The sequence below is a fragment of the Eucalyptus grandis genome, chromosome 2 (assembly GCF_016545825.1).
Source record: "Eucalyptus grandis isolate ANBG69807.140 chromosome 2, ASM1654582v1, whole genome shotgun sequence".
NCBI lineage: Eukaryota > Viridiplantae > Streptophyta > Magnoliopsida > Myrtales > Myrtaceae > Eucalyptus > Eucalyptus grandis.
Genome location: NC_052613.1, coordinates 44924970 through 44951579, shown reverse-complemented (window position 1 = coordinate 44951579; position 26610 = coordinate 44924970). Strand labels below are relative to the sequence as shown.

The 26610-nt window shown below is 41.6% G+C and overlaps 1 protein-coding gene across 1 annotated transcript; it reads left to right on the top strand.

Moving 5' to 3' along the window:
* The first annotated feature begins 4515 nt into the window (after positions 1-4515).
* LOC104435425 (1-aminocyclopropane-1-carboxylate oxidase homolog 4-like) lies at positions 4516-7138 on the top strand. The gene is made up of 3 exons (XM_018868918.2): positions 4516-5070; positions 6151-6535; positions 6644-7138. The coding sequence occupies exons 1-3, from the start codon at positions 4610-4612 to the stop codon at positions 6887-6889; spliced, it is 1092 nt and encodes a 363-aa protein (XP_018724463.1). The 5' UTR covers positions 4516-4609; the 3' UTR covers positions 6890-7138.
* Positions 7139-26610: the final 19472 nt, after the last annotated feature.

Genomic DNA, 26610 nt, shown 5'->3' with positions numbered 1-26610 from the left:
CGGCTACGGAGGCGCGGCGGACAGGTCGGATAGAGTCGCGATGGCGCAGCAGGCGGGTCGCGGCGGTGGCTGCACGAAGAAGACGATAAACAGTGCTCTCCCTTTTCTTTTTTCTTCTTTTTTCCTTCTGCTGCACACGCTTCTCTCTCACGTCACTCTCTCCTGTCCCTTCTCTCGGCAACTCTCTCTGACAGGAGGAAAAAAGTGACTTTTTCCACCCACAAACCCTAAAAACCAAGGAGATTTTTCTCTCTTTGGTTTAATTTTTCCTTTTTCGAGAAAACCCCCAAAAAGAACCCCCCAACCTCTCATACGCATATGGCTTTTATAGGTGAAGGACTAGGATTTTAATTTCTTATTCAAATTCACATCTGCAAAATTTTTTCACCAAATTATCCCATATTGATAAGGATCTAAGATTATGATGGAATTTTTCTTTAAATCCAAATCTTACAAAGATAAATCGCAACATTTTATCACATTGGCTCTATCCAAAAAATTCATCATATCTCGAAAAAATTTAAAATTTCTAATTTCCCACAGGATAATTTCTAAAATGGGCTTGGGCCAATTTACTCACTTAATGGGCTTAGTCCATCCGCCATTGGTCCAATAAATAAATGCACAAAATGCAAATGCAAAATAAATGTACCTAAATCTATATGTTATGTAATTAATATTTTTTAAGGATAAAATTAACCTCTAATTTTTAATGCGATAAATGACTAAATGAGCCGTTAAAATTTAGGTGTCAACATCAGAAATAAGATTGCTTCCCTATAACATTGGAGGAAATACTGGATTCTTGCCCTAAATTCTATTGATCATTAATATATAGAGCATCTATCTCCTATTATATATATATATATATATATATATATATATATATATATATATTTTTTTTTCCTTGTCAAGTCAAATTTATTTTTAAATATAGCGTTCTTGAACGTATTAAAAAAATCACTTTTTCTGTTATGTTTTGCATGCTCTAGAAACATAATATAACCACATCTTTTCAGCTTCACAATGACGTTCCCCCTTAGACATGATATTCTTCTAGAAAATTATATGTATCATTATTAAATAAGTCCTATCTCTTCTCTCATATTAAAAACTATATTATTAGTATTTTATATATATATTCTCTCCTGATTTATTGAGTTTAAATTTCAGAAAATAAATAAAAAGAGAGCATATCTAGATTTTATCTCTTCAAAACTAAAAGAATGTTCGCTCCTATGCTAATGATCCTTCACGTTCTACTCTATGGTTGCCACATATGGCATGTCAAATAGTTTTGCCGCGTGACCCAAGACAAAGTTTTTAGTTTATTTATTTGTAATTTTAAATTTCTATTCATTTGTTGATGTTAAATTCCAGAAAATGAACAAAGAAAGAGTATCTCCAACTAAGTTTAATCTTCAAAATCATTGATAAATTACATAATCTATAAGAAATTAGATAATGAAAGAGTACATCTAGATTTTTTTCTCTTTTGGATTTGAACTTGAGGACTATGTATAAATTAGAGAAAGTAGTTTCAAGTTCACTCCTGACTGATATTGAAGGTTCTTAAATATCATTTTCAATGATACAATTTCGATTTAAATTTTATAATTTTTATTGTTTAACCAATAAAAATAATTGAATTAAATCATAAGTTATATATTTATAATAAAGAAATTGCTCGATAAAAGATAAGCAAAAGTTGAACAAACTAAAGACACTTGTCCTTAATTAAACTATTGCTAATTCAAATAATAACTTATTTTATTCAAATAAGTCGATTTAGCGCATCCAAATATTTCAGAAAAGATCTTTCATAATATGGATTTGGACAAATGTCTCGAGCTTTAATTTTTGTAATACAACGTTTTCTTTTCTATTGCAACTTATTTGTTGGAATATAATATGACAGGATCTTGCAATTTACGTCAACGTGAAATCACCAGAGAAATAAACGAGAAACGTTCGAGTATTTCCCACACCTAGATTTAACCCCAAATCCAAGGTATTTATAAATAAACAACTCACTTAGACATAAACTCATTGCACAAAATTACCGCGCGTTCAAGCTCAAAACAAATCGCTCTACGTAGGCCGAAAACAAGAACTCCGGCGTGCATACGTGCTGGTCCGCGTTCTCCTTTTCTTGATCGCGTGGATGGCTCCTCTTCAGCTTGACGACTTGCGGCTCCTCTTTTCTCTTTTTTTTTTTCGTAGGGTTTCAGCCGCTCCCCTCCTAGAGACGTTCTACTTTATCTTTATATGTGGCCAAGGTCAATTCCACGTGCAGAGGACTTCCTACTTTATTTCTATCAGCCAAAGAAGACCCCATGGCGGCGTGGAATATTGTGTGCCCAAAGTCAAATATTTGACTTTGGGCTTCACCATGATAACCTAGAGGTATTCGGCTCAAAACAAATCCCTCTACGTAGGCCGAAAACAAGAACTCCAGCGTGCGTACGTGCTGCTCTGCGTTCTCCTTTTCTTGATCGCGTGGATGGCTCCTCTTCAGCTTGATGACGTGCGGCTCCTCTTTTTTTTTCGTAGGGTTTCAGCCGCTCCCCTCCTAGAGACGTTCTACTGTATCTTTATATGTGGCCAAGGTCAATTCCACGTGCAGAGGACTTCCTACTTTATTTCTATCAGCCAAAGAAGACCCCATGGCGGCGTGGAATATTGTGTGCCCAAAGCAAATCCACTTTGGGCTCCATGATAACCTAGAGGTATTAGGCTCAAAACAAATCGCTCTACGTAGGCTGAAAACAAAAACAAGAACTCCAGCGTGCAAGAACTCCAGCGTGCGTACGTGCTGCCCCGCGTTCTCCTTTTCTTGATCGCGTGGATGGCTCCTCTTCAGCTTGACGACGTGCGGCTCCTCTTTTTTCTCGTAGGGTTTCAGCCGCTCACCTCCTAGAGACGTTCTACTTTATCTTTATATGTGCCCAAGGTCAATTCCACGTGCAGAGGACTTCCTACTTTATTTCTATCAGCCAAAGAAGACCCCATGGCGGCGTGGAATATTGTGTGCCCAAAGTCAAATATTTGACTTTGGGCTCCACCATGATAACCTAGAGGTATTCGGCTCCTCCGGATAAAAGAGGAAACTTTTTATTTTATTTTATTTCCTCATTTGTGCAGCTATAAGAAGTCCAAGAAAAGAAGGGCTTCATCATCCAATTTGAAATCCACTTGGAAAAACTTTATCAACAAATTCGATTTAACAAATCGTTATCCGAATTCAAACTCGAGACATTAATTTAACAATATTTGCAAATAGAGCATTTATATTTCATTGTGATTTCTTTCTTTTTTTTTCATCAAGTCAACATATTTTAAATATCTAGACCAAAAATAACTTATTTTAAGTATAGATTTTCTGAATGTACTCTATTGCGGGCTTAGGAAACATAATATTATAGTGTTGTTCTACCTCATAGTTATCCGGCTCCTTAGATATGACATTCTTCTTAAAAACTATAGATGTATCACTAATAAATAGACCAGGAGAACAACAACAAGAATGTCATAATTTTTGTATGGCGCTCATTTGTATGTCATAATTTTTTCACTCACTTGAGTGCCTATTCCAACAAATCATCCCACATTGATTTTTTTAACAATTTCCCATCCAAAGTGGATTTCTTTAGGATTTTTTAAATTTTTTTTATTTTTCTGTCTTTTCCCTTTTCTTTGGCCTAACGAGAGTCATCGAAACCCCTGCCCTCAGCCGTGAAGGCCTTGGGCGAGGCTGTCATGGCCTCACCAACCACAGGCAAGGCTGCCTCGCCTAGATATAAACAAGCCCCCACCAAGTGCGGATTGAATAGCTAGTTTAATTAAAAGCACTTTTGTCACTATTTAAAATAAAGGTAATTAGATGTGTTTGTCATGAACGATCTATCACTAGGTAATATGTCCGAATTGAGTTTGAAAACATCACGACTGTTAGTTTTAATCGTCCAATTGAAATGTTGTTAAAAAATTCACGACTGTTAGTTTGAATCGTCCAATTGAAATGTTGTTAAGAAAATTCTCATTTTCAAACATCTAGAATCATATGATGTCATACGAGAGAGAAATAACAATTTAAAATTTATTGTTTGGGATCAAAGAATCAACGGAACAAATCACTCCTTTCTTTCTTTATTAAGAACGAAAGAAAGAGGAATAACACGTGCACACGTACTTTTGAGTACAAATTAAGGACTTCCCCTTAAACTAGTTTTGATGATTACTTCCCACATGCGATCCACTTGATTAGTATAAACGGATTTTAGTTGTAAATATTAAAAAAAAAAAAAAACCCAGAATAACTACTGTAAAATGAGAAGATTTTACTTTAAAAAATAACATGTTGAGCTGCATGATTCTTCATTTCTGTCCTTTAATCTGTGAGTCAATATCCTTTATTAATTTGATTTTAATACCAGTTAAAAAATTCCATAAAAGAAAGTCAAAAGCACCCGATGACTGTCTCTCGCCAGTTTTTTTTTTTTATATAATGAATGTGGGAGGTGTCTCTTCCTCTCAGGGCGCTTCCCTTTCTCTTTCCTTGCAGCACGATACTCCTGTCGGTCAAACCAGAAACTCGGAGTCTCCAACCATGGGCGTCACGGACACCACTCAACAAAACTCCGACAGAGCCCAAGAGCTCAAGCAATTCGATGAATCCAAGCTCGGAGTCAAAGGTCTCGTCGACTCCGGCCTCACCTCCATCCCTTCCCTCTTCGTCCACCCACCCGAGACCCTCTCAAGCCTCAAGCCCGCCCAGCCCAGGCCCGCTTCGATCCGTTCGATCCCTACTATCGACCTCTCCGGCTGGGACTCCTGCCGCCGGCCCTCCGTCATTGAAGAAGCGGGGCGCGCGGCTCGCGAGCTCGGCTTCTTCCAAGTGGTCAACCACGGTGTGCCAACGGAGGTCCTGGACCGCACGATCACGGCCGTGAAGGCCTTCAACGAGCAACCGATGGAGGCGAAGGCAAGGATATACAGGAGGGAGATGGACACCGGCGTCGCGTTCTTCTCCAACGTTGACTTGTTCCATTCCAAAGCGGCCAGCTGGAGGTAATCAACCAAGCTTAATTACCATTTAGGATCGCATCAAATCAAGTTTAGAATATTTAGCAAATGAATGAAAAATTGTCCAAAAAATTCTAAACTTATTGTACCGCAATCAATTCAATTCTAAATATTTCAACATATCAATTTAGTCATATACATCTCAATTATGACAATTTAGTTTCAAACCTTTTAATAGTTTGCCAATTTAATCTAAACCTTCTAATGGTGTATCAATTTAGTTATTTCAATCACTTTTTACCAAAAATAATTGACATAGCAATTTAGTTAATGTTGACCGTAATATGTGACACGGCGATGTTGATGTTGACAATTTTTGCAATTTTCTATTCATTATGATTTTTTTTCTTTTTTCTTTTCCTTTTTCCCTCCATTGGCCATTGTTGGGCTTCATCGATGGCTAATGGAGATTGTTGGCCACAAGTGAGGACCCCCTTGTCGGCCCTTGACGTGGGCCGCATTCACCTAAGGCTGGCAAAGGTCATCGATCATCGATGACGCTTGGTAGAGGGAAAAAAACGAAAAAGAAAAAAGAAAAAGAAAAAATTATTCATAAAATTGAAATCTTAAAAAATTGCATGAATTGTCAACATCAGCACCGATCGTCCTAAGCGCCAGTCATGCCACGTAAAATGTTTAATGTTGACTAAACTACCATGTCAGCAATTTTGGCAAAAAATAACCGAAAGAACTAAATTGATAAATCAATAGAAAGTTTGGAATAAATTTATAATTCATCAAAAGGTTTAGATTTAGAATTAAATTGATACAATTGAAAAGTTTAGAATTAAATAGGATGCGCTATAATAGGTTTTTGACTTTTCAGATAATTTTTTTAACAAATGATACGGAGTGACACATTGTATATGATTAATGGAAGACGGTGACGCATCTTAATGTGATGAGCATGATATTGATAAATTATACATCTGGATTGCATGAAGTTAGAGAATTAATTTATATTTTCAAGGGGACAAACAAAAAGAAAAGTCATAAGAACATTAAAAAAAAAAAAATGGGCAAGCAAAAAGAATGTTTAAACCAATGCAAGGAATTATGTTGTAGGGACACGCTCCAGATAAGGTTGGAGCCGAAACCAGACATGGCAGAGATCCCCGAGGTCTGCAGAAATGAGGTGATGGAATGGGATCAGCAGATCCAACGCCTGGGAGGCATCCTGATGGGACTATTGAGCGAGGGGTTGGGATTGAGTCCCGGAAAGCTACAGGAATTGACATGCCCAGAGAACAGGATGATGGTGGGGAATTACTATCCATGTTGTCCCCAGCCTAATCTGACGGTCGGCTTGGCGTCCCACACAGACCCGGGAGTGATCGCAGTGCTCTTGCAGGACCAACTCCCAGGTTTGCAAGTGAAGCACGGGGACGAGTGGTTGGATGCACCGCCCATTCCCGGTGCTCTGGTTGTGAACATTGGTGACATCCTTCAGGTAATCTTTCGTTGAGTACTAGGAACATTTTCAAATCACCTGGGCCAGTTCAAAAATAACATTATACAATGAAATAGAGATCTGATTTACGTGATTTTGACTTCCTAGATCATGTCCAACAATGAGTACAAAAGTGCAGAGCACCGAGCATTGGCCAACCCTAATCGAGAGCCACGTGTGTCAATAGTAGTTTTCCACAACTTGAGCAATTTGGATATTCAGCTCGGACCGTTGCCGGAGCTCGTATCCTCAGCTAAACCTGCTGCTTTTCGGCAGTTCACCATGGGCGAATACATGAGGGCATTCTTTACTAATGAGTTGAACGAAAGTTTGGCCCATTACTTCAGGGCGTGATTCAGAGGTGCATGGGGCAGAAAAGATGATACAGGAATAAGATTGCTTCTTTGTTGCACCGGAGGAAATACTGGATTCTTCCCCTATATAATACTGATCATTGAGTGGTAGAGTATCTATGTCCTATTATATATTGTTTCTTGTTTACATCGGAACTTATTTCAAATATAGCTTTCCTGAATGTACTCTAAAAAAATCACGTTCTCTATCATGTAGGGAACAGAATAATACAGCCCCTTTTCTGCTTCACCGTAACCCGAGCCCCCCTTCACATATAATATTCTTCTAGAAAATCATATATTTATCACTATTAAATAAGTCTTATCTCTTCTCTAATAACAAATACTATATTATTAGTGTTACCAACAATTTAAAAAATATGCATATAGACAAGCCGCATAAAGCGCTAATTGTGTGGCTAGTTTAGATATAAATAGAGGAGTTGAACGGGCAAGTTCATATGAATATAAATCTCAGAAAGAAAAGGAAAAAACAATTGAAAATATACATGAGATTTCATCTACATACCACTCACCGGTTACAACTAAGGAGGGGCAAGCAAAGGCTTCTCCTTTATTTATTTTTTGGAAAATTTCAAATAAGAGCTCGAGATGCCCTCATTTTCTCAAATAAGAGTCTGAAGTGGACCTTGTTTCAAATATAGGCTGAAGTGGCCATATTAATCTCAAAGAAGGATATGAAGTGATTATGATTATTTCAAATAAGAGTTTAGCCTCGCCAGCTCGTCAATCAGCAAAAAATTCCCACTGATTAAGGATATTTTCATCAAAACACAATATAATATAAATTAAAATTAAATTAGATTAAAATTTTTGAAAGAAAAATTAAAAAAAAAAAAAAAACTATAGGTGGGAGGGAGGTGGGAGGGCTCCCTTCTCCTTGGGCCATTGCCCCAATGCTAATGGGGCGGCAACGATGGCTGGCGAGGTCGTCGGCGCCATGGCAAGGGTTGGCAACCCTTCTCAACCAAAGGCGAGGGCCTCCATCCCTCTCGTGTGTGTTCCTTTTTTTTTTTTTTTTTTTAATATTTTAGTTTTTTTTTGGAAAAAATAGAAAAAAATGAAAAAAAAAACTTAAAAGATGAAATTGCTCTTCATCGAAAGTAAGCTCAAGCCCTTCGAGAGATTGATATAGCCACTTTAGGCCCTTATTAGAAATAATGTTCACTTCAGGCTCTATTTAATAAAATAAGAACAATTCAAGCCCTTATTTAAACAATCTACTTTAGGCTCTTATTTGGAATTTTCCCTTTTATTTTCTTTTTATATAAAAATCTTATAAAAATTATATTATTTACTGTTTTGCCAAGAATCTTCTTGGAGAAAATATCTTTCACCGAAAGTTGAATCTTCAACTTTTTATTTTATTTTATATCAGGTTATGTGTTGAAAAGGAAATGATTAATTCTACTCTAATGGCGATAACAATGAATAAAGATAAATCCAATGGGGCTTGTAGATAATTGCAGGATAAATGATGATTAAAGTAAATGTAAAAAGCAGCAAATAACAAGTGTATTGCATTCTCTGTCAAATTTGTCGATCCTTTTACAATCACTTCTCTTCGGCTATTTATAGCCAGATAAAAGAAAATAGCTGTCTCGACATTTCAAATAATCTCTAGAATTCTCGATGCGCTTTCAATAAATGTATTATGCCTGCGCTTGGTACTAGCTTTGGGAAGGGACTTTGTGTGTCTAAGGATCTTTGGGCCAATGTTTGGGTGTTTGTAAAAAATTTTAAACCCACCTTGAAACAAAATTTGCCTTTGAAAGGCTGAAAGCCCAAGGCAAGTCCTAGGCTACCTTGGACTTTCAATTTTCTCGGAAGGCAGGGGAAGTAAAAAAATTTCTTCTAATTTTATCCTCACTGATTTTTTGATTTTCCAACTTTGCCCTTGTTTGCAACTATTCGTCTTCTTCTCCCTAGGGCTGGCCGGCATGTTTGCTGTGATTGCGAGGGTCCGACCATGGGCTAAAGAGAGGCCAGCGACGTCACCAGTGACCCAAGAGACCGTCGTCAACGGTCACACTACCGTCACTAAGGGGTCGCACAACCTAGGCTAGTGTCGTCTAGTCGTCTGCTGTCTAGATCGGGCAACCTCAATTGGCCTCGTGAGGGTCGCGGGACCCTCACGAGGCCAATTGAGGTTGCCTGATCTAGACAGCAGACGGCCCTCAGCGATCACGTGACATCGGCAAGGGGCTGCTGGTGTTGAACGACCTAGCTGGCCCTCATCGAGGTCGAGCAACCTTTGCGAGGGTCATGTCGGCGAGGGCCTAGGTTTGTGCAACCCAGCTGGCTCTCGTTAGGGTCGAGTGACCCGGCTGAGGGGTTGTGCAGTGACCCTGGCAAGGGGTTGTGCTGGTCGCACAACCTAGCTGCCCTTCATTGGAGTTGAGCGGCCTCCGTGAGGGTTGCATTGGCAAGGGCTGCCTGGGTTTGTTCGACCCAAGTGGCCCTCACCGGGGGTCGCCCGACCCTAGTTGACCTTCGCCAGTGGTCCCCGAGGGCAGACGACGGCCGCCGATGACCCATTGGCAACAGATCTAGATCGTCAATGGCCATCTAGTCTATTAGGGGCAAACAACGGCCGCCGATGATCCACTTAAGGAAACACGAGATTCTTCCCCTAAATTCTACAAATCGTTAAAACATATGGACTATTTATATTGTATGATACTGTTGCGACCTTACCCTCGGGGGAGGGAACAGGTTTAGGGGTACTGCCTAAATGATGGGCCTGAGGCCCATGATTAGGCGTGGGCTCTCTCAAGCCCATATCTCGCGTGACATTGGGGTGTTCTAAAGAATTTTGCAATAAGGAGTCGCCACTAGCCTATTGGGGTTAACTAGAAATCAAGTGAGGTACGGGAGTAAGCCACACTTCCTACGCAACCAGAGAATCTAGGGTCGAGGACTTGATTACACTAATTGACTAATTAGTGCCCTTTTGGTACCTAATCTTGTTTATTTTGGAAAAAAAAATATTTTTTTTTGTCAGGCAGTTTGGATTGATTTTATATCTATCCACTAACATGTGAGGTGATCATGCGAGTGCGTAATCATTAAAGTAACAATCATAGTTACCAAGTAAACTTTAGCACGTGCAATTAAACATATTTAAATATGCAAATTAAACATGTGATATAATCAAAATATGAGCAAATAAAGGCATAATTACACTAAGAAGGCAAGACGTAGCAATTCCCAATCAAACCCTATAATTTTTTGGATTTTTAGAATTTTTTTAAATTTATTTTAAAATTTAAAAAAAAAAAATTTTGAATTTTTTTATGGCAAATCGAGTCGGGTCCGGTGTGACCCGACCAGGCCCGGTTGAGAACGGCCTAGGTGAACTAGCTGATCAAGCTAGACAGCCCATTTTCTATTTCTATATTTTTTTTGCTTTTTCTTTTTTATTCTTTTTTTATCCTTTTTGCGTTTCTCTTTTTCTTCATTTTCTTTTAATTTTTTTTTTTCTAGTCTTCTTCTTCTAGTCTTTATGCAGCCCCTTCCGTCCGACGATTTCCTCCACCGAACCAACGCCAACGAACGTAATCTCCAGCGGAAGTTCACCGGTGCTTGGACCACCATCGCCCATTGGTCATGCCGCTCGTCCGGCGGCGACCGGCGCCGGCTACCTTTTCCGATGACCGATAATCCGTTCACCGGAATAAAGAAAACCCTCACTCTCCCGATGACGCACGATTATTTTGCGAAGATCACACCAAAACACAGTCACCACGCGAACAAAAAACATGATTCAGTAGCTACATATGCAAGCACAGATCGATTTTAAGCTAAAACATGAATGACTTTTCGGATCTCTCTAAGACATTTTGTTGAACAGTTGGGGTGCACTACCAAATTTAAAGGTTTCCGGCTCAACCAAGCCTCGAACATGCATTGGGAGTCTCGAACACAACATACAAGGAACATGGGAACGAAACACAAAAGCGACAAGGGTCGAAGCTTGAGCGAGCCGAACGGCTGCGAGCTCCGGCCCGGTGCGCTTAAAATGGAGCAAGGAGGGAGCCGAACCTACCTGGTCAGCTTGAGGACATTGCCGGGAAGGTCTTCGGACAAGCCCGTGCGTGACTAAGCCGCTCTCGGTTGCTCGTATCGCTCTCTCAGTTCGCCGGCTCTCTCCGCCAGATTCAAGCTTCTCACCCTCTCGGTTTTCTCCTTGTTTTTTGTTTATGTGTGCTCCCACTTTGCTTTTGTTCTGCCTTCCTCTTGCTGCAGGTCGCACGCGGGTTTCGTTCGACCAACCAGCTTTTTGCCAGCCTGCTCACGTGCGGATTGCGTTGGCCCCCACGCGATCCTGCTATCGGCTCTCCTTTTCACCTTCGCCGGTTCCCCGTGCAGGAGATGGCTGAAGGAGAGGACAAAGGTGCGGGTCGAGTCGAAGGGAAGAAGGGGGCTGGGCTGCGCGAGGGGAAAAGAAAAAAGAAAAAGGAAAAGAGAGGGGCCGAGCCCAGGCCCATGTGGGGAAAGGAAAAGGAAGAGGGGGGGGCCTTCTCTCTTTTTTTTTTTCAAAACGATTTTTTTAATAACAATAACTTTTTAATCAATTTTTTTTATATATGCTTGAAAATATAAATTAGGTGTCAACAGCTGCCCCTCTTTGAATGTAGCCTCGAAGAGATTGCATTCAAAGACAGAAGACACCTAAATTATTTTGGCGGTAGAGAGACCCTGGGTGCATAGGCACGTATGAAGTTGACGGAAATGACTCATAACTATGGAAGTGCATCTTGTCAATAAGAGGAAGAAAGACCTTGAGCTACAGAAGCACGCCGTGTTATAAGAAGAAAAAGAGACTCCAAGCTACAAAAGCACGACATGTCATAAGAAGAAAGAAGACCCCGGGCTACAGAAGCACGCTGTGTCATAAGAAGAAAGAAGAGACCCCGGGTTACAGAAGCACGCCATGTCATAAGAAGAAAGAAGAGACCTCGGGCTATAGAAGCACGCCGTGTCATAAGAAGAAGAATAGACCCTAGGTTACAGAAGCACGTTGTGTCATAAGAAGAAAAAGAAACCTCGGGCTACAGAAGCACACTGTGTCATAAGAAGAAAGAAGACCCTAGGCTATAGAAGCACGCCGTGTCGTAAGAAGAAAGAGAGACTCCGGGCTACAAAAGCATGCCTTGTCATAAAAAGAAAGAAGACCATGGGCTACAGAAGCACGCCGTGTCATAATAAGAAAGAGAGACCCCAGGCTATAGAAGCACGCTGTGTCATAAGAAAAAGAAGAGATCCCAGGCTACAAAAGCACGCTGTGTTATAAGAAGAAAGAAGACCCCAGGCTACAGAAGCATGCCGTGTCATAAGAAGAAGACCCCGGGCTACAGAAACACACCATGTCATAAGAAGAAGGAAAGACCCCGGGTTATAGAAGCACGTCGTGTCATAAGAAAAAGACCCCAGGCTACAAAAGCATGCCGTGTCATAAGAAGAAGACCCCGAGCTACAGAAGCACGCGGTGTCATAAGAAGAAGACCCGGGCTACAGAAGCACGCCGTGTCATAAGAAAAAGACCACGAGCTACAAAAGCATGCCGTGTCATAAGAAGAAGGAAAGATGAGGTCTCACCGTGTAACAACGGGTTTCAATTGGGTTGGAAATACATGATTTAAGGAAAACCAATGAACCTTTGTAGATGACATGGTTTAAGGTTGAACACGAACCTTTGGAGATGACATGGTTTAAAGCTTACCATGAACCTTTGAAGATGACATGGTTCAAGGCTGACCATGAACCTTTGGTTTTTAGGGAAGCACCCATTAACTCTTTGGAACCGCATGGCTTCACTGAGAAATCCTGTCAAACTCAACTTGAGCAAATGTCATTAGAGAGTCATCAAGAGACGTATTGGCAATATTGCAGCATTAATTAAACATGCAAATCGAGCTAAGTCCGATTGCCTCAGAAAATCATTTGATGTCAATCAGCATCAAGTGGCATAAAATTGTCACCTTGTTCGGGAATGCATCGTTAATTATCAAATTCTCTGGGAGTCAAGTTCTTATCAGAATGATTTCTATTCGTGAAAAAGACTCATTAAGCATGCCAAACTGGAGCTTCTTAGTCAGAAAGGGCTTCTCACATACTCTCGATAAAATGGTTGCTTGATCCCATCCATTCACGTGGGAAGTAACAGATTGCTGAGAGTATCTCACATAACCTATGTCGAAGGCTTTCAGAAACATTCACAATAAACACAATCAGATCAATCAAAAAGTCTTTTGAAAGGACCGCAATATAGGCTCGGTTAGGGCTTACACAAAGGAATGATTGCTTTGAGACCAATAAATGAACATTTGTTGCTATCTTCATCGGGTTTACGAGTCGAGAACTTGGAAGATAAGACAAGATAAAATTGCTTTCACTCCTTCAAGCAGTAGCTTCTTCGTGGCATTCTCATTTTCACTTGAACCATCCCAATCAGAACAGACTTCAGAAGAGGATTGTAATGTTGGCTCGGGAAAGGCTCGAAAGGCGTAAAATTTTTAAGAGGGTTTTTAAGAGTCGGTGATCATCATGGCATCATGACCAGGTCACTTGATCTTTTGAAATCACTTGGCTTGTGAACACATCATATCTCAAAAGTCCCTTAGCTAATCATTTCTGCATGGGAGCTTTACTCCTTTCTCTAATTTCTTTTGCACTTGCGATGATTTTTTTTACGCAAGCACTTGGACTTTGATAATCTTTCTTTCACATAAGAGGCAGCCTTTTGGCTTCTTTTTTTTTTTACGGGCATTGGCCTTGCTTTTTCATGCCCCCTAGTTTGTCAAACTTTTTGCTCTTTGAACTTTTGTAGCTCTTATGACTTTTGAGATGTTTTTCACATTTTCTCGTGACTCTCAATTGTATTTGGTCAATTCTTATACCTTGCCCTAGTGAAGGGAGATGATCACCGCTCAGGGTTCAGAAATGAATAATCAGGCCTAAATTGGTTAAAGCAATGGGTATCAGTGTTTGGGTAGAAAAGGAAATGATCTTCTTCACCTTGGGATGAGTCAAGCTCTAATGAGAATTCCTCTGAAGCTATCATCAGAAGATTGATACAAGTGAAAGTAATAAAATCTTTCTCAATCCTTCACTCTACAACACGACCGTTTCCTCCTATGTTGCCCCCAATGTAGGGTCGTTCTCGGTAGGGGTACTTTGAAGGATCATCTTTATTCTCCCCAAAGGGGTAGCAAGAAATTAGTGCAATACTTAAGGTTGATGAAGGAAACGCCTTTATCATTTCGATCTTTGCGCTCAATACGAATGAATCCTTTGTCCTAAGAGAATGTTGTTTTTCACTCAACTCTCAAAAGTGTTTGAAGAAGGCGTTTGGAAATGGCTTGCCTTTCTTCATCCTTAGCACTTCTTGTTTGGCATGGTTAACGTTTCACCTTTTTTCCTGAATAAAAACATTTTTGCGAACCCCTTTTCTTGAGGGTCACTGACATGAAGCACGCATAATGACACCGGAAATAGGTCATGCGAATGATGCCATGCGGTTGTTTTTTTTTTTTTTTTTTTGTTAGTTTACCTCTCATTTAAGAAAAAGAGATATTCAACCGTTTGTGCGGAGACTTGATAGGTCTTTGGATCGACTTTTCCCCCCGCCATTTCCTCTTCGAACGGTGAGGTACCTGAAACACAAATAGATATGCGTGTATGTGATATATGCATGATATCTACGAGTCTATGCATGATGCCACGTGACTCAGATTGCACGTGAAATGGCTCCGCGGCCTTGCTTTCATTCATGAAAAATATTTCTTAACTGCATCGGCATTTACGCATGTCGATTCCATTCACGCTTGATCTTTCGAAATCATTTGGTGTCATCAGAACCTGAGAGACTCTCTTCATGAACATTCGGGTCACGTGAGTCCTTATCATGATTATGCATAATGAAATGCCTATGATGTGATGAGATAAGTTAGGGCATATCAACAATAAAGATCATGCATGTTGTTTTCGAAGAATCTTTTGAAGCCTTCTTGTAAAAAGTTTCAAGAACTCATCCTCATATCCTCGGATTTCCTCATCCTTGCAAAACAGCCAAACTTGGGAGCATATAGAGGCCTAGGCCTCAATGACCATCATAGGACTGGTTCAATATGCTTCCACATGTCCTTAATAAAACATGAGTCTACTTTATCGAATGAGAAATGATAAGGCCGTATTTTAAACACACACCACCCTCGACCAACGGCTCAAGATCGGGGCTGACCATCGTTCACGCTACAAACGACATAGACAAGAAAGAAATAACAACAAGATCCCATGCAAGGGATTGGACATAAGACAAAAGACTGAGCTGAATGAGAATTGCTCTACTCTAGAGGGATAGCTGTGACTTCGAAGTGTCGCTAAGACTTTAGAGGACTCAACTTCCTCTCATGTCAAGATGGTGCATATGACGTCCTCCTCGAAAATTGAGTTCACTCCTTCTGCATGATTTGGTAAGGGATTCTGTTGCATATTAGGTTGAACTTCCCTGAAAGTTAAGATGCCCTTATCTAGCAACTATTGGACTTTGTATTTCAGCACATAGCAATTATCCATGTCATGCCCCCTTTCTCCCATGTGATACTCGCAAGTCTTGGTCACATCGAACTCGACAAACTTCGCAAAGTAGTCCCTAGGTACCTCCTTCGCAACCATCCTCTTTTCAAGGAGCATGGGCAACAGCTTCGACAACGGGCGCGGTAACGAGGAAAATTGCCTTCGAATGGGTCTCTTGCCCTTGTCATATGCCCAAGATGAGCTCCCTTGGGCCATTACAGGCTTATGCACGAGTGTTGAAGGTGGCCTGGAGAGAAACGACTCTTGCACCAACGCTACTTCGATTGCAGTTTCCTTATCTCTCTTCACCGGGAATTTCTTAGCGCTTCCAGTAGATATCTTCCCCTCGATGATTGCCCACTCGACTCCTTCACCCACATCTACCAGTTGTGAAAACGCCTAGCATCCTGAGAACACTAATCCTTGGAAGTATTCAGGGGGCAATATTTTGAGGAATAGCTGCTTCATTTACCTCTCGTTCAAAGCCGGCTTCACTTGTGAGGTCATGGTTTTCCACCTTTGCGCTTAGGACTTAAATGATTCATTCCTCTTCTTTTCTACGCGGGTCAATTCTTCCCTCGTGGGGGCGAGCTCGGTGTTGAACCTGTATTGCTGCAAAAATTCATTGGCCAAGTCCTCCCAGCTGGTGAACTCTTTGATGTTCAGCGCGATGAACCACGTTAAGGCGATACCTTCTAAGCTATCTTGGAACGTGTGAATGAGGAATGACACATTGTCAGCTTAGCGAGCCATTTTCCTTAGGTAGTACCTAATGTGGGTCGAGGGGCATCCAGTTCCGTCATACTTCCTTGTGAACTCAGGTTCTTGGAAAGTCTTGGGGAAGTTCGCCTTGGTATATTGGGACAGTTCATTAGCTCCTTTTAGCTCGTAATCTTGCAAGGTGCACAGTCGTTCCTCCATTTTTGCCAAGCGTTTTTCACTTTCCTCATTTAGGCGGGGTGTTGGGTCTTTCTTCGGAGGAGGATCCAAATTGACGATGATTGGTGTGACAAAAGGAGCTTCTCCAGCAATTTCCTTTCCAGGGAGATCAATGACGTGCATGCCCCCCATCAACAGGGGAGCGTGTCCTAACATCGTAGGAGTGGATGTTCCAGTGACGGCTACAGCAGGGGGCTCCTTAAGCTTCTGGCTTATTTCAAGCATCATTGTAGTGAGTTGGGCCAGTTGGTCCTCCATCCTGGCCATGCGCACGTTGGTGTCCTTGTTCTCCATTCTGACTTTTGCGCGAGTGCGAATTGGGGATCTCCACTTGGCCGTGTCGACGATCGGTAAAAGACAATCGATCGGCTAGTACCTAGAGCAATGGTAGATAAGCATATATAAGTACAAGTAATAATCAGGCGGTCGACCCACGACAAAGATCTAATCACACCAATTTGTTCGTTTCATTGAAAGCCAGGTTGCCACATAATGCAAGAAAAAACATGAGAGAAAACCTTTAAACAACGAAGCTACTACGAAGACAGAAAGACGCTCTCTTAACTCCTAATTTTCAACATTGAAACTTGAGACAAACTCCCTAATATCGCAACGCATGCGAGTATGGTCCCGCTACAAATCGCACTTGACTTAATCTAACCAATGAGGACAGCTTCCGCTCGTGGCAGCTCCACTAACTCGAGTTAACTTCAAAGCACACTCCTCGGCCTCCTCAAGCTCCCTTTTGAGGTGCTTGATCTCGGCTCGATGGGTGATCTTCAATGGCACTTCAGGAATCTTCGGCGTAGGCTCTCAAAACTTTTCTAGCGTCCTCTCCCTTAACTTTAAGGAACTCAAATAAAGTCGATGCATGCTCAGTTCCTACAGGTGGGCTAACTAGTGGGCTAACTAACTCAGACACTAAGGGCTTTCCAATGGCAACACTGTATTCTTTCAGGGTTGGAGTGAGTCCGTGATCACCGAGTATGAACGTGCAAGTTTCGGGGGCTAACGCTTGCATGACACCAGAATGAGTTTCTATCTCCAATAGGGGAAGTAAACCTCCAACATATGATCACACCCAATCACGGCCAGTTGGATCCAATCTATCCCACCACTCGCGAAGCTCGACTTTCGGTATGGAGATGATGTAAAGGTCGGGTACCCCCATCGTATGATCAACCTAATCTGTCGTGGACCAACCAAAAGGAAAGCGAATAAGTAAATTGCGAAGAAAAGAATTTAAAAAAAAAAAAAAAACTTACCCTACTCATTAAGCAGCGATGTCAAGGCCATAGACATGCACATGAAAAGTGATTCAATTTCTACTCTAGACAGCCCAAAATGGAGACATGGGATCACAGGACTGAAACCAACAAGCTCGCAGCTACGTCGTGTTACCCATAACTCCGGCTTCATCAAAGAACTGACCCGTGTCGCATACTCACAGACTAGGGTGGGGACCTCTGACATCAAGAAAGAAATTTCGGGGTTGAGATGGGTAACTCGTACTACATGCTTGTAGTCGGAGTGGTATCCACCTCAACACCATCCTAAGTGATCCTATGCGCCCAGGTCTAGCGACAGGTTATGCGTGCTAAGGTGTAGTGCAATGCAAAGGATATATGCACAACAACAATTTATAGGCAAACAACACTCCGTACATAAAAAATAAACCATACATTCATACACCTCCCTGCAAGACAAAGGTGAGCAAACACTTCCCATTATACCCCCATTATGCAAAAACATTTAACACATTTAATGCTAGGGGCGTACCTAGAATCCTCGCTGCCAAACAAAAATATTTTTGAACAATATCAATTTTGGCCTAAGTTCTCTAAGGTTTAAAACCAATCTCCAACGGAGTCGCCAAGCTGTCGCGACCTACCCTCGAGGGGAGGGAATAGGTTTAGGGGTACTACCTAAATGACGGGCCTAAGGCCCATGATTAGGCGTGGGCTCTCCCAAGCTCATATCTCGCATGACATTGGGGTATTCTAAAGAATTTTGTAATAAGGAGTCACCACTAGCCTATTGGGGTCAGCTAGAAACCAAGTGAGGCACGAGAGTATGCCACACTTCCTACCCAACCAGAGAATCTAGGGTTGGGGACTTGATTACACTAATTGACCAATTAGTGTCATTTTGGTACCTAATCTTGTTCATTTTGGCAAAAAAAAATATTTTTTTTGTTAGGCAGTTTGGATTGATTTTATATCTATCTACTAACATGTGAGGTGATCATACGGGTGCGCAATCATTAAAGTAATAATCATAGTTACCAATACCCTAATTGCAATAAACTTTAGCACATGCAATTAAACATATTTAAATATGCAAATTAAACATGCGATATAATCAAAATACGAGAAAATAAAGGCATACTTACACTAAGAAGGCAAGATGTAGCAGTTCCCAATCAAACCCTAGAAATTTTGGATTTTTCGAATTTTCTTTAAAAAATTATTTTTTTCGAATTTTTTTTGGGCAAACTGGGTCTGGTCCGGTGTGACCCGACTAGGTCTCGACCCGGTTGAGAACGGCCTGTGCGAACCGGCTGATCGGGCCGACAACCCATTTTCTATTTCTATATTTTTTTTTTGCTTTTTCTTATTTATTCTTTTTTATCCTTTTTTGCGTTTCTCTTTTTCTTCATTTTCTTTTAATCTTTTTTTATTTCTAGTCTTCTTCTTCTGGTTTTCATGCAACCCCTTCCGTCCGACGATTTCCTCCACCGAACCAGTGCCAACGAACGTAATCTCTAGCAAAAGTTCACCGGTGCTTGGACCATCGCTCGTTGGTCATGCCGCTCGTCCGACGGCGACCACCGCCGGCTACCTTTTCCGATGACCGATAATCCGTTCACCGGAATAAAGAAAACCCTCACTCTCCCGATGACACATGATTATTTCGCAAAGACCACGCCAAAACACAGTCACCACGCGAACAAAAAACATAATTCAGCAGCTACGTATGCAAGCACGGATCGATTCTAAGCTAAAACACGAACTGACTTTCTGGATCTCTCTGAGGCATTTTGTCGAACAGTTGGGGTGCACTACCAAATTTAAAGGTTTTCGGCTCAACCGAGCCTCGAACGTGCATTGGGGGTCTCGAACACAACATACAAGGAACATGGGAACGAAACGCAAGAGTGACAAGGGCCGGAGCTTGCGCGAGCCAGACAGCCGCGAGCTCTAGCCTAGTGTGCTTGAAATGGAGCAAGGAGGGAGCCGAACCTACCTAGTTAGCTTGAGGACGTCGCCAGGAAGGTCTTCGGACAAGCCCGTGCATGACTAAGCTGCTCTCGGTTGCTCGTATCACTCTCTCGGTTTGCCGGCTCTCTCCGCCAGATTCGAGCTTCTCACCCTCTTGGTTTTCTCCTTGTTTTTTGTTTATGTGCGCTCTCGCTTTGCTTTTATTCTGCCTTCCTCTTGCTGCAAGTCGCATGCGGGTTTCGTTCGACCAACCAGCTCTCTGCCAACCTACTTGCCTGCGGATTGCGTTGGCCCCCACGTGGTCTTGCTATCGGCTCTCCTTTTCGCCTTCGCCAGTTCCCTGTGCAGGAGACGGCTGAGGGAGAGGACAGAGGCGTGGGCCGAGTCGGGCCAAAGGGAAGAAGGGGGCTGGGCCACACGAGGGGAAAAGAAAAAAGAAAAAGGAAAAGAGAGGGGCTGGGCCTAGGCCCACGCGGGAAAGGAAAAGGAAGAGGGGGCGGGCCTTCTCTTTTTTTTTTTAAACGATTTTTTTTAACAATAATAATTTTTTTTTCAATTTATATATATATATATATATATATATGCTTGAAAATACAAATTAGGTGTTAACAAATACTTTTTTATATTATTCAAATCAACTTATTTCAAATATAACTTTCCTTAATGCACTCTAAAAAATCATTATTATTCTATTATGTTTAACACGCTCGGGATATCGCAAGGTCTTTTCCATCTCCTGATAAACCCTAATATGATATTCCTCTAGAAAATTATATGTATCACTATTAATTAAGTCTCATCTCTTTTCACATATCAATGACTGGATTGTTAGTGTTCGTAACGATTAAAAACAATGCATATGGACAAGCTCCCACAAACCACTAATTGAGTAGCTAGTTTGAATAGAAAATAGAGGAGTTTAATGAGGGATCTCATATCAAACCTAATAACTCTTTAGAAAAGAAAAGGAAAAATGTCGAAAATATATGTGAGTTTTTATCTAAGATACCATTTACTTGTTGCAGAGACAGGAGAGGGGAGCAAGGTCTTCTCCTTTGCCACTTGCAACTCATTATAATTGACCCAGAAAATAATTATCAAAAAAGTCTTAAACCTTTTGCAATTATACAAATTCAATCATAAACTTTTTTTTTTACTAATTAAGTCATAAACCTTTTATAATCATGCAAGTTTAATCTGTCCAACCAAAATTGGCCGGCCGGCATCGACGTGGCCGCCGGTTGACACCAAAGAACAAATTTTTTAATAATATTTTATTTTTTCGAATTATTTTATTAATTTTTTAATCTTTTTTACATTTCTCTCTCTCTCTCTCTCTCTCTTTTTCCCTCCCTCCTCCTCCCTCCTTATTCCTTTGGCTCCAGCGACTAACCAGCCCTCGTCAGTCACCGAACTAAGGTGGCTAGGTGAGCTCGCCTAGCCACTAACAGGGTGAGCCCTTGCCAGATCTGGCAAGGGAGTCCTCGCCCAGCAATGGCAAGGCGAGCCCTCGCTAGATCCGACGAGGGGGGCCTCGCCGTTGCTAAGTTTAGCGAGTGTGGGCGCCACACTTGGAGGTAGGGGTGATCGGGTCCCAAGTGGGTAGGGTCTAGACTTGGACCCTGTTCCCGACCCTGTTATAACCGGTTCTTTTTTTTTTGACCTTGTGTCCGACCCTGTTTGCATTGGACCATGTTCCCGACCCACCCTGTTTTTCCGGTCTGGGAACAAGGTTAACCCTATTTATATTGGAACCTGTTTTGCATAAAAATTGCTGTACAACACTCATGTGTAAGATAAAGCATTTAACACTCATATGTAAGATAAAACATTTACAATCTCGATCAACATAAGCACATCCACCATTGTAGCAAATAATTTGTACCTCATAACATCACCAGAAAAGGAAAAGAAAAAGAGTATTCCATCACATCACGTTGCTCGTCGATATACCCACCATCCCTTTACTATTACATATCTTGACCAACTGCTCACAAAATTGACGAGTCATATTTCTATTCATACAATGTGTGGGCGATGAGGAGGAGGCTTCATCTTGAGCATAATGTACTCAATATCAGCTGCACTGAATGACTACCCTCCAACTGTGTACATGGCTTGCAAGGCTGCAATCAAGTTTCCATAACACAAGAGTCTCACAGCTAACTATCTGCTTAAACATTCGAAAACATTTCACCATCAACAAGTTCTGCTAAAGTAAATCAGGAAGATACAAACAAACATCAAAATTTGAAGAGCAGCGATTTAATTTAATCCTTTCCTATAGCCAATTTTGGCTACTTATCCTGCCTCTTCACCAAATACAAGACCAGTATTGAATTTTGAACCAATTGGCTGCAACGTTATTCTTACATAAATCCATTTACATCTATTAGAGGAAATCAAACACAAATAAACATATTAGTTTTCATAATAAATCAAATCTCTCAACTATTGGTGGTGGCAAAACACGAGCCTCAACGACAGCAAGTTCCTTTCTCACTGACATTCCAAAGAGAAATCAAACACAAATAAAGTCTATTTACTTCCCACAAAATCGAAGTTTCCACAAAATGAAGTTTATTTTCCAATGATAATGTCACTCGCCAAAGCTGTACGTTTAATAGTCGAGACAAGTGATCATTTTAAGATACAATTTTGCTTGAATATTAAAAGGAAGAGGCGATTTTGGGTTTATAAGAGTGTATTGAAGAAGAAAGTAGAACAGCCTTCGCTCTCTTGCCTCTCTCACACACAAACACACCCGCACAAGTATTGTCTTCCTTGTGTTGTGCATGACCAGGATGTTGAAAATGAAATCCCTTCCTTATCAGGTAGGATTGACTAATACTATAACAGCAATAAGTTAGCAAAACCAGCTTAATAATTGTTGTATAATTTATCGATGAAACTCGAAAGGTAAATGATTTACACACCATAACCGTTTCATAATCAATACAAAATCAATCGGTGAAACGTGAAAGGCAACGCAACCATTTTAAAACTGGAATCCATTGGTGAAACCAGAAAAGTAAAATATTTAAGAATGAGAGAGCGACTATTATCGCTCATTCGTATAACTAATCAATTAATATAATAATTTCTAATTACCAAACATCATTGACCGACGGCAAGCGGACCAGAAGTAGCGTCAAGGTTGTCAAGGTTGTCGCGCACCTAAATTTTTGGCATTAGGAGCATTTGCGTCACTAGCTTTAAAATTTGTCAAAGAAAAATTATTACAAAAAAATTTTAAATAAAAAATTCGAAATTGAAAAATATATATAATTAAAAAAAAAAAGAGAAGAGAAAAGAAAAGTAAAAAAAAAAAATCATTAAGATATTGTGTTTTCATCATTGCACGGCATATGGAACGGTCTTTATTTCTCCAAAATTGTCAAAACAAAAAAAAAAGAGAAAAGAAAAAAAGATCCATTAAAGGTATAAAAATCGAATGAGGCCGAGTATATGGGTTTTTCTTCGCGCATGGGCTCGCCTACATATCTCTTTCCTTTTCTTTCTTTCTTTTTTTTTTCGCACTTGGGCTGGCCCATCTCCTCTTATTTCAACCCGGCCCATGCGCATACCATCTTCCTCCCCTCACAACATCCATGCTTCTGCAAAAAGAGAAAAGAGGAGGGTACAAACAGAGGAGCAGAGGATCGCAAGGCTAGAGGATCGCGAAGGCAGAGGACGGCATGATCCCAGGGTCGGAGATCAAGCGGCCGCAACAGGCTGGCGGTGGCAGGAGCCATGCGCGCCTGTCGTTGGCCGAGCTTTTAAAAGGGAGAGGGCAAACCGTAGAACAGGGGCTCTCGACTGGTTTTCTTGGTGGAGGGAGAACAAAAAGCACTGAAGAGCGAGCTCAAGCGAAGGAGAGGGTCGGAGAGAGAGATCCAAAGGGAGTTCGAGCGAGAGCAGCCGAGAGAGCGAGAGGGCTGAAATTTAGCCCTGGCCGAGCGTTATCTAGTCGTCCTCGACGCAAACCGACGCAACGGAGCTCGCGGTTCCCCCCTTTTTCCACGTCCTCCGACGTTGGTTTTAGCCGCAAAGGGACCAGCAAGAACGTGAGCCCAAGAGAGTGATCTGCTGTCGTTGGGTGGTTCGTCAGTCAGTCGCCGTTCGCCGCAGTACCCACCGAACCAAACCAGGTAGGTTTTCTCCGACCATGTATGCTTCGTTTTTGTAGGGCGTCGAACCGGAGCTCGTGGATGACCTGTTCACATGAGCTTTGGTTCCTTCGGCGCCTGTAAATCTTTAGCCAAACCTCTGTGCGTTGCTGGTCGTTTTCCGAGAACCCTGGTCCCATTTCGAGTCTCGGTTGAGTCGAAATCCAAACATTTGGTAATGCTCGCGAACTGTTTGTATAAATGCCTAAGTGAAGCTAGCATGACTATTCTTGAACCCTCGTCCATTATACGCGCCCGTCGTTGATAGATGCATTTCGTTGCTGTTCTGCACGTTTTTCTTCGGTCCATTTCGAGTTTATATGGCCATATGTTGTTTTGGGCTTATTTTTTGTGCAAGTTATGTCTCGTATGCCTCCTTGTCCGTTTAGGGGAGAGAGTGGGTGTCGGCTCGGTGGTGGCCCGAGTGCGGGCGGTGAAGATGTGGGTGACAAAAAATAGTGAGGTTCATTTAAAATGGGACTGGTTTGATCGATGAGTTTCGGTGAAAGAGGGTGTAGGAGAGAAGGTGGCTTCGGCGTGCAGTGAGGTCGCTGAAGAAGAAGACCAAAAAAAATAGTAAAAAGAAACAAGAGAAAAAGAAAAGTATCGAAAGAGTGAAAAAGTAAAAAAAAAAAATTGAAAAAGAAAGGGAGACGTTGGTCTCGTGAAGAAGAGAGTCAGAAGGGAGGAGGGAAAGAATAAAAAAAGAGAATAAAGAAAAGCCAGAAAAATGACAAAACAAAAATTAAAAAAGAAGAGAAGGAGAAGAAAACCCAAAAGGAGAAGGAAATACGGTAAGTGGGGGTGTTCGGTGAAAGTGTCAGAAGAGATGAGGAAAGAAATGAAAAAGGAAAAAGAAAAATAAAAAAAAAAAAAAAAGGGCAAAATAAATAAAAAATAGAAAACTAAAACGGCAAAGTTGGCCTCGGGAAGGACAGTTGGGCAGAACGTGCAGGGGAAATGATGAAGTGGGGAAAAGATAATTTCTTTTTTTAAAAAAACGAATCTTTAGAAAAAGCTGTAAAAGAAAATTTAAAAAGAAAATGTTTCTTTTAACCCGAAAATGTTGGATCCGGGTTTGGGTTGGGTCCACGGGCCGGATTCGGTTTACCCGTCCGGACCCATTTTATTGAAGTATAATATTATTAAATATATATATATTAAAATTATAAAAATTCAAAAATGAATTATAAAATCAAAAATCTCGAAAAAATGATAAAAATTCAAAAAAATTCAAAAATTTTCCGAAATTTCAAAAATTCAGAAAACATTAAAAATTGACTTTCTTTAAAATTAATTAATTAAACATTAAAAAAATTAAAAAAATAATTATTTATTAAAAAAAAAAAAAAAAAACAAAAAAAAAAAAAAACAAACAAACAAACAAACAAAACCCAAAAATTTTCGAAAATCCAAGAATGATAGGGTTTGGTTAGGAATTGCTGTGTATTGCCGCTTTAGTGTGATTAAGCATTTATTTTCTTATATGTTGTTTTTATCGATGTTTAATTTGCGTGTTTCATGTTTAATTTGCACGTGTTTAATTTTAGGGTAAATAGAATTTTGGTAGGTATAATTATTACTTTATTGATTGTGCACCTACATGCTCACCTCCTATGTTAGTGGATAAGTATGAAATCGATCTAAACTGCCTGATGAAAATCATTTTATTAAAATGAACAAGATTAGGTACCGAAAGGGCACTAATTAGTCAATTAGTGTAATCAAGTCCCTGATCTTAGATTCTCTGGTTGTGTAGGAAGTGAGGCACGCTCCCATGTCTCACTTGGTTTCTAGCCAACCCCAATAGGCTAGTGGCGACTCCTTTTGTGCAAAATTTCTTAAGAATATCCCAAGGTCACGTGGGGTATGGGCTTGGGAGAGCCCACGCTAATCATGGGCCTTAGGCCCGTCTTTAGGCAATACCCCTAAACCTCGCTCCCTCCCCCGAGGGTAGGTCGCGATAGCGGCGGAGCTGGGCTGTCGACGGCACGGGCATCGCTTGGGAGTAGGCTCCGAGTATATCTGTTGGGCGTCGGAGCAGATCTGTCGAGCATCAAGCAGAGGAGGACCCAACAGTAGGGGCAGCAACGACTTCGCAAGGGAGGGCAGCGCAGGCGAGGTGCTGCAGCAGGGGGCTCGGTGGGACACGGCGACGTCGGGTCGACGTGGATCAGCATAGCAGCAGCTTCAACGGGCTGCTGGTATCGCAGCTGGTGAGGGCGACAAGGATCGACGCAGCTTTAGCAGGCATCAGTGAGGGGGCTAGGCTAGATCACGAGCAGAGTTGGGGGCGTCATTCGGGCGGCGATAGATCGGCAGCAGGGGAGCTCGGGAAACAACGCGCGGTGAGAACAGGATCGATGGAGGGCTACTGTGGGTTGCTCGAAGATGCGACAAGGTGGGCTTGCGGACGTGAGATCTGTAGGTCAGGGTCGTCGGCGAGGCAACAGCAGCAGGTGGAACGGCGAGATCGAACGGAGGCGGCATCGGCGCTCGGGTGCGAGCTCGGCGGGGGTCAGTGGCTTTGCGAGCAAAACCAGTGGAGCGGAGCTTCAGATGACCGGCGGAACGGCGGCAGTGGTGCAAGCGAGAGGGGTGCGACAAAAGCGGCAGAGGCGGCGTCGGCTTCGCGATTTCAAGAGGGCAGCTCGAAGCAAGGCTGGCAAGCGAAACCAAGATCGGCGGACGGGCGGAGGTCGCGAGCTCAGGGAAGTCTCGCCGTGGAGGTAAAGATAGGAAGTGATTAGGGTTTTTCGTATTGATTTTTTTGGGGGTGGCTTACAAACCGG

Excerpts from the sequence above, each read along its gene's own strand:
- LOC104435425 (XM_018868918.2), top strand. The coding sequence starts at position 4,610 with ATGGGCGTCACGGACACCACTCAACAAAACTCCGACAGAGCCCAAGAG. Across the intron at positions 5,071-6,150 it reads TCCAAAGCGGCCAGCTGGAG|GGACACGCTCCAGATAAGGT; the intron begins GTAATCAACCAA and ends ATTATGTTGTAG. Across the intron at positions 6,536-6,643 it reads ACATTGGTGACATCCTTCAG|ATCATGTCCAACAATGAGTA; the intron begins GTAATCTTTCGT and ends TTGACTTCCTAG.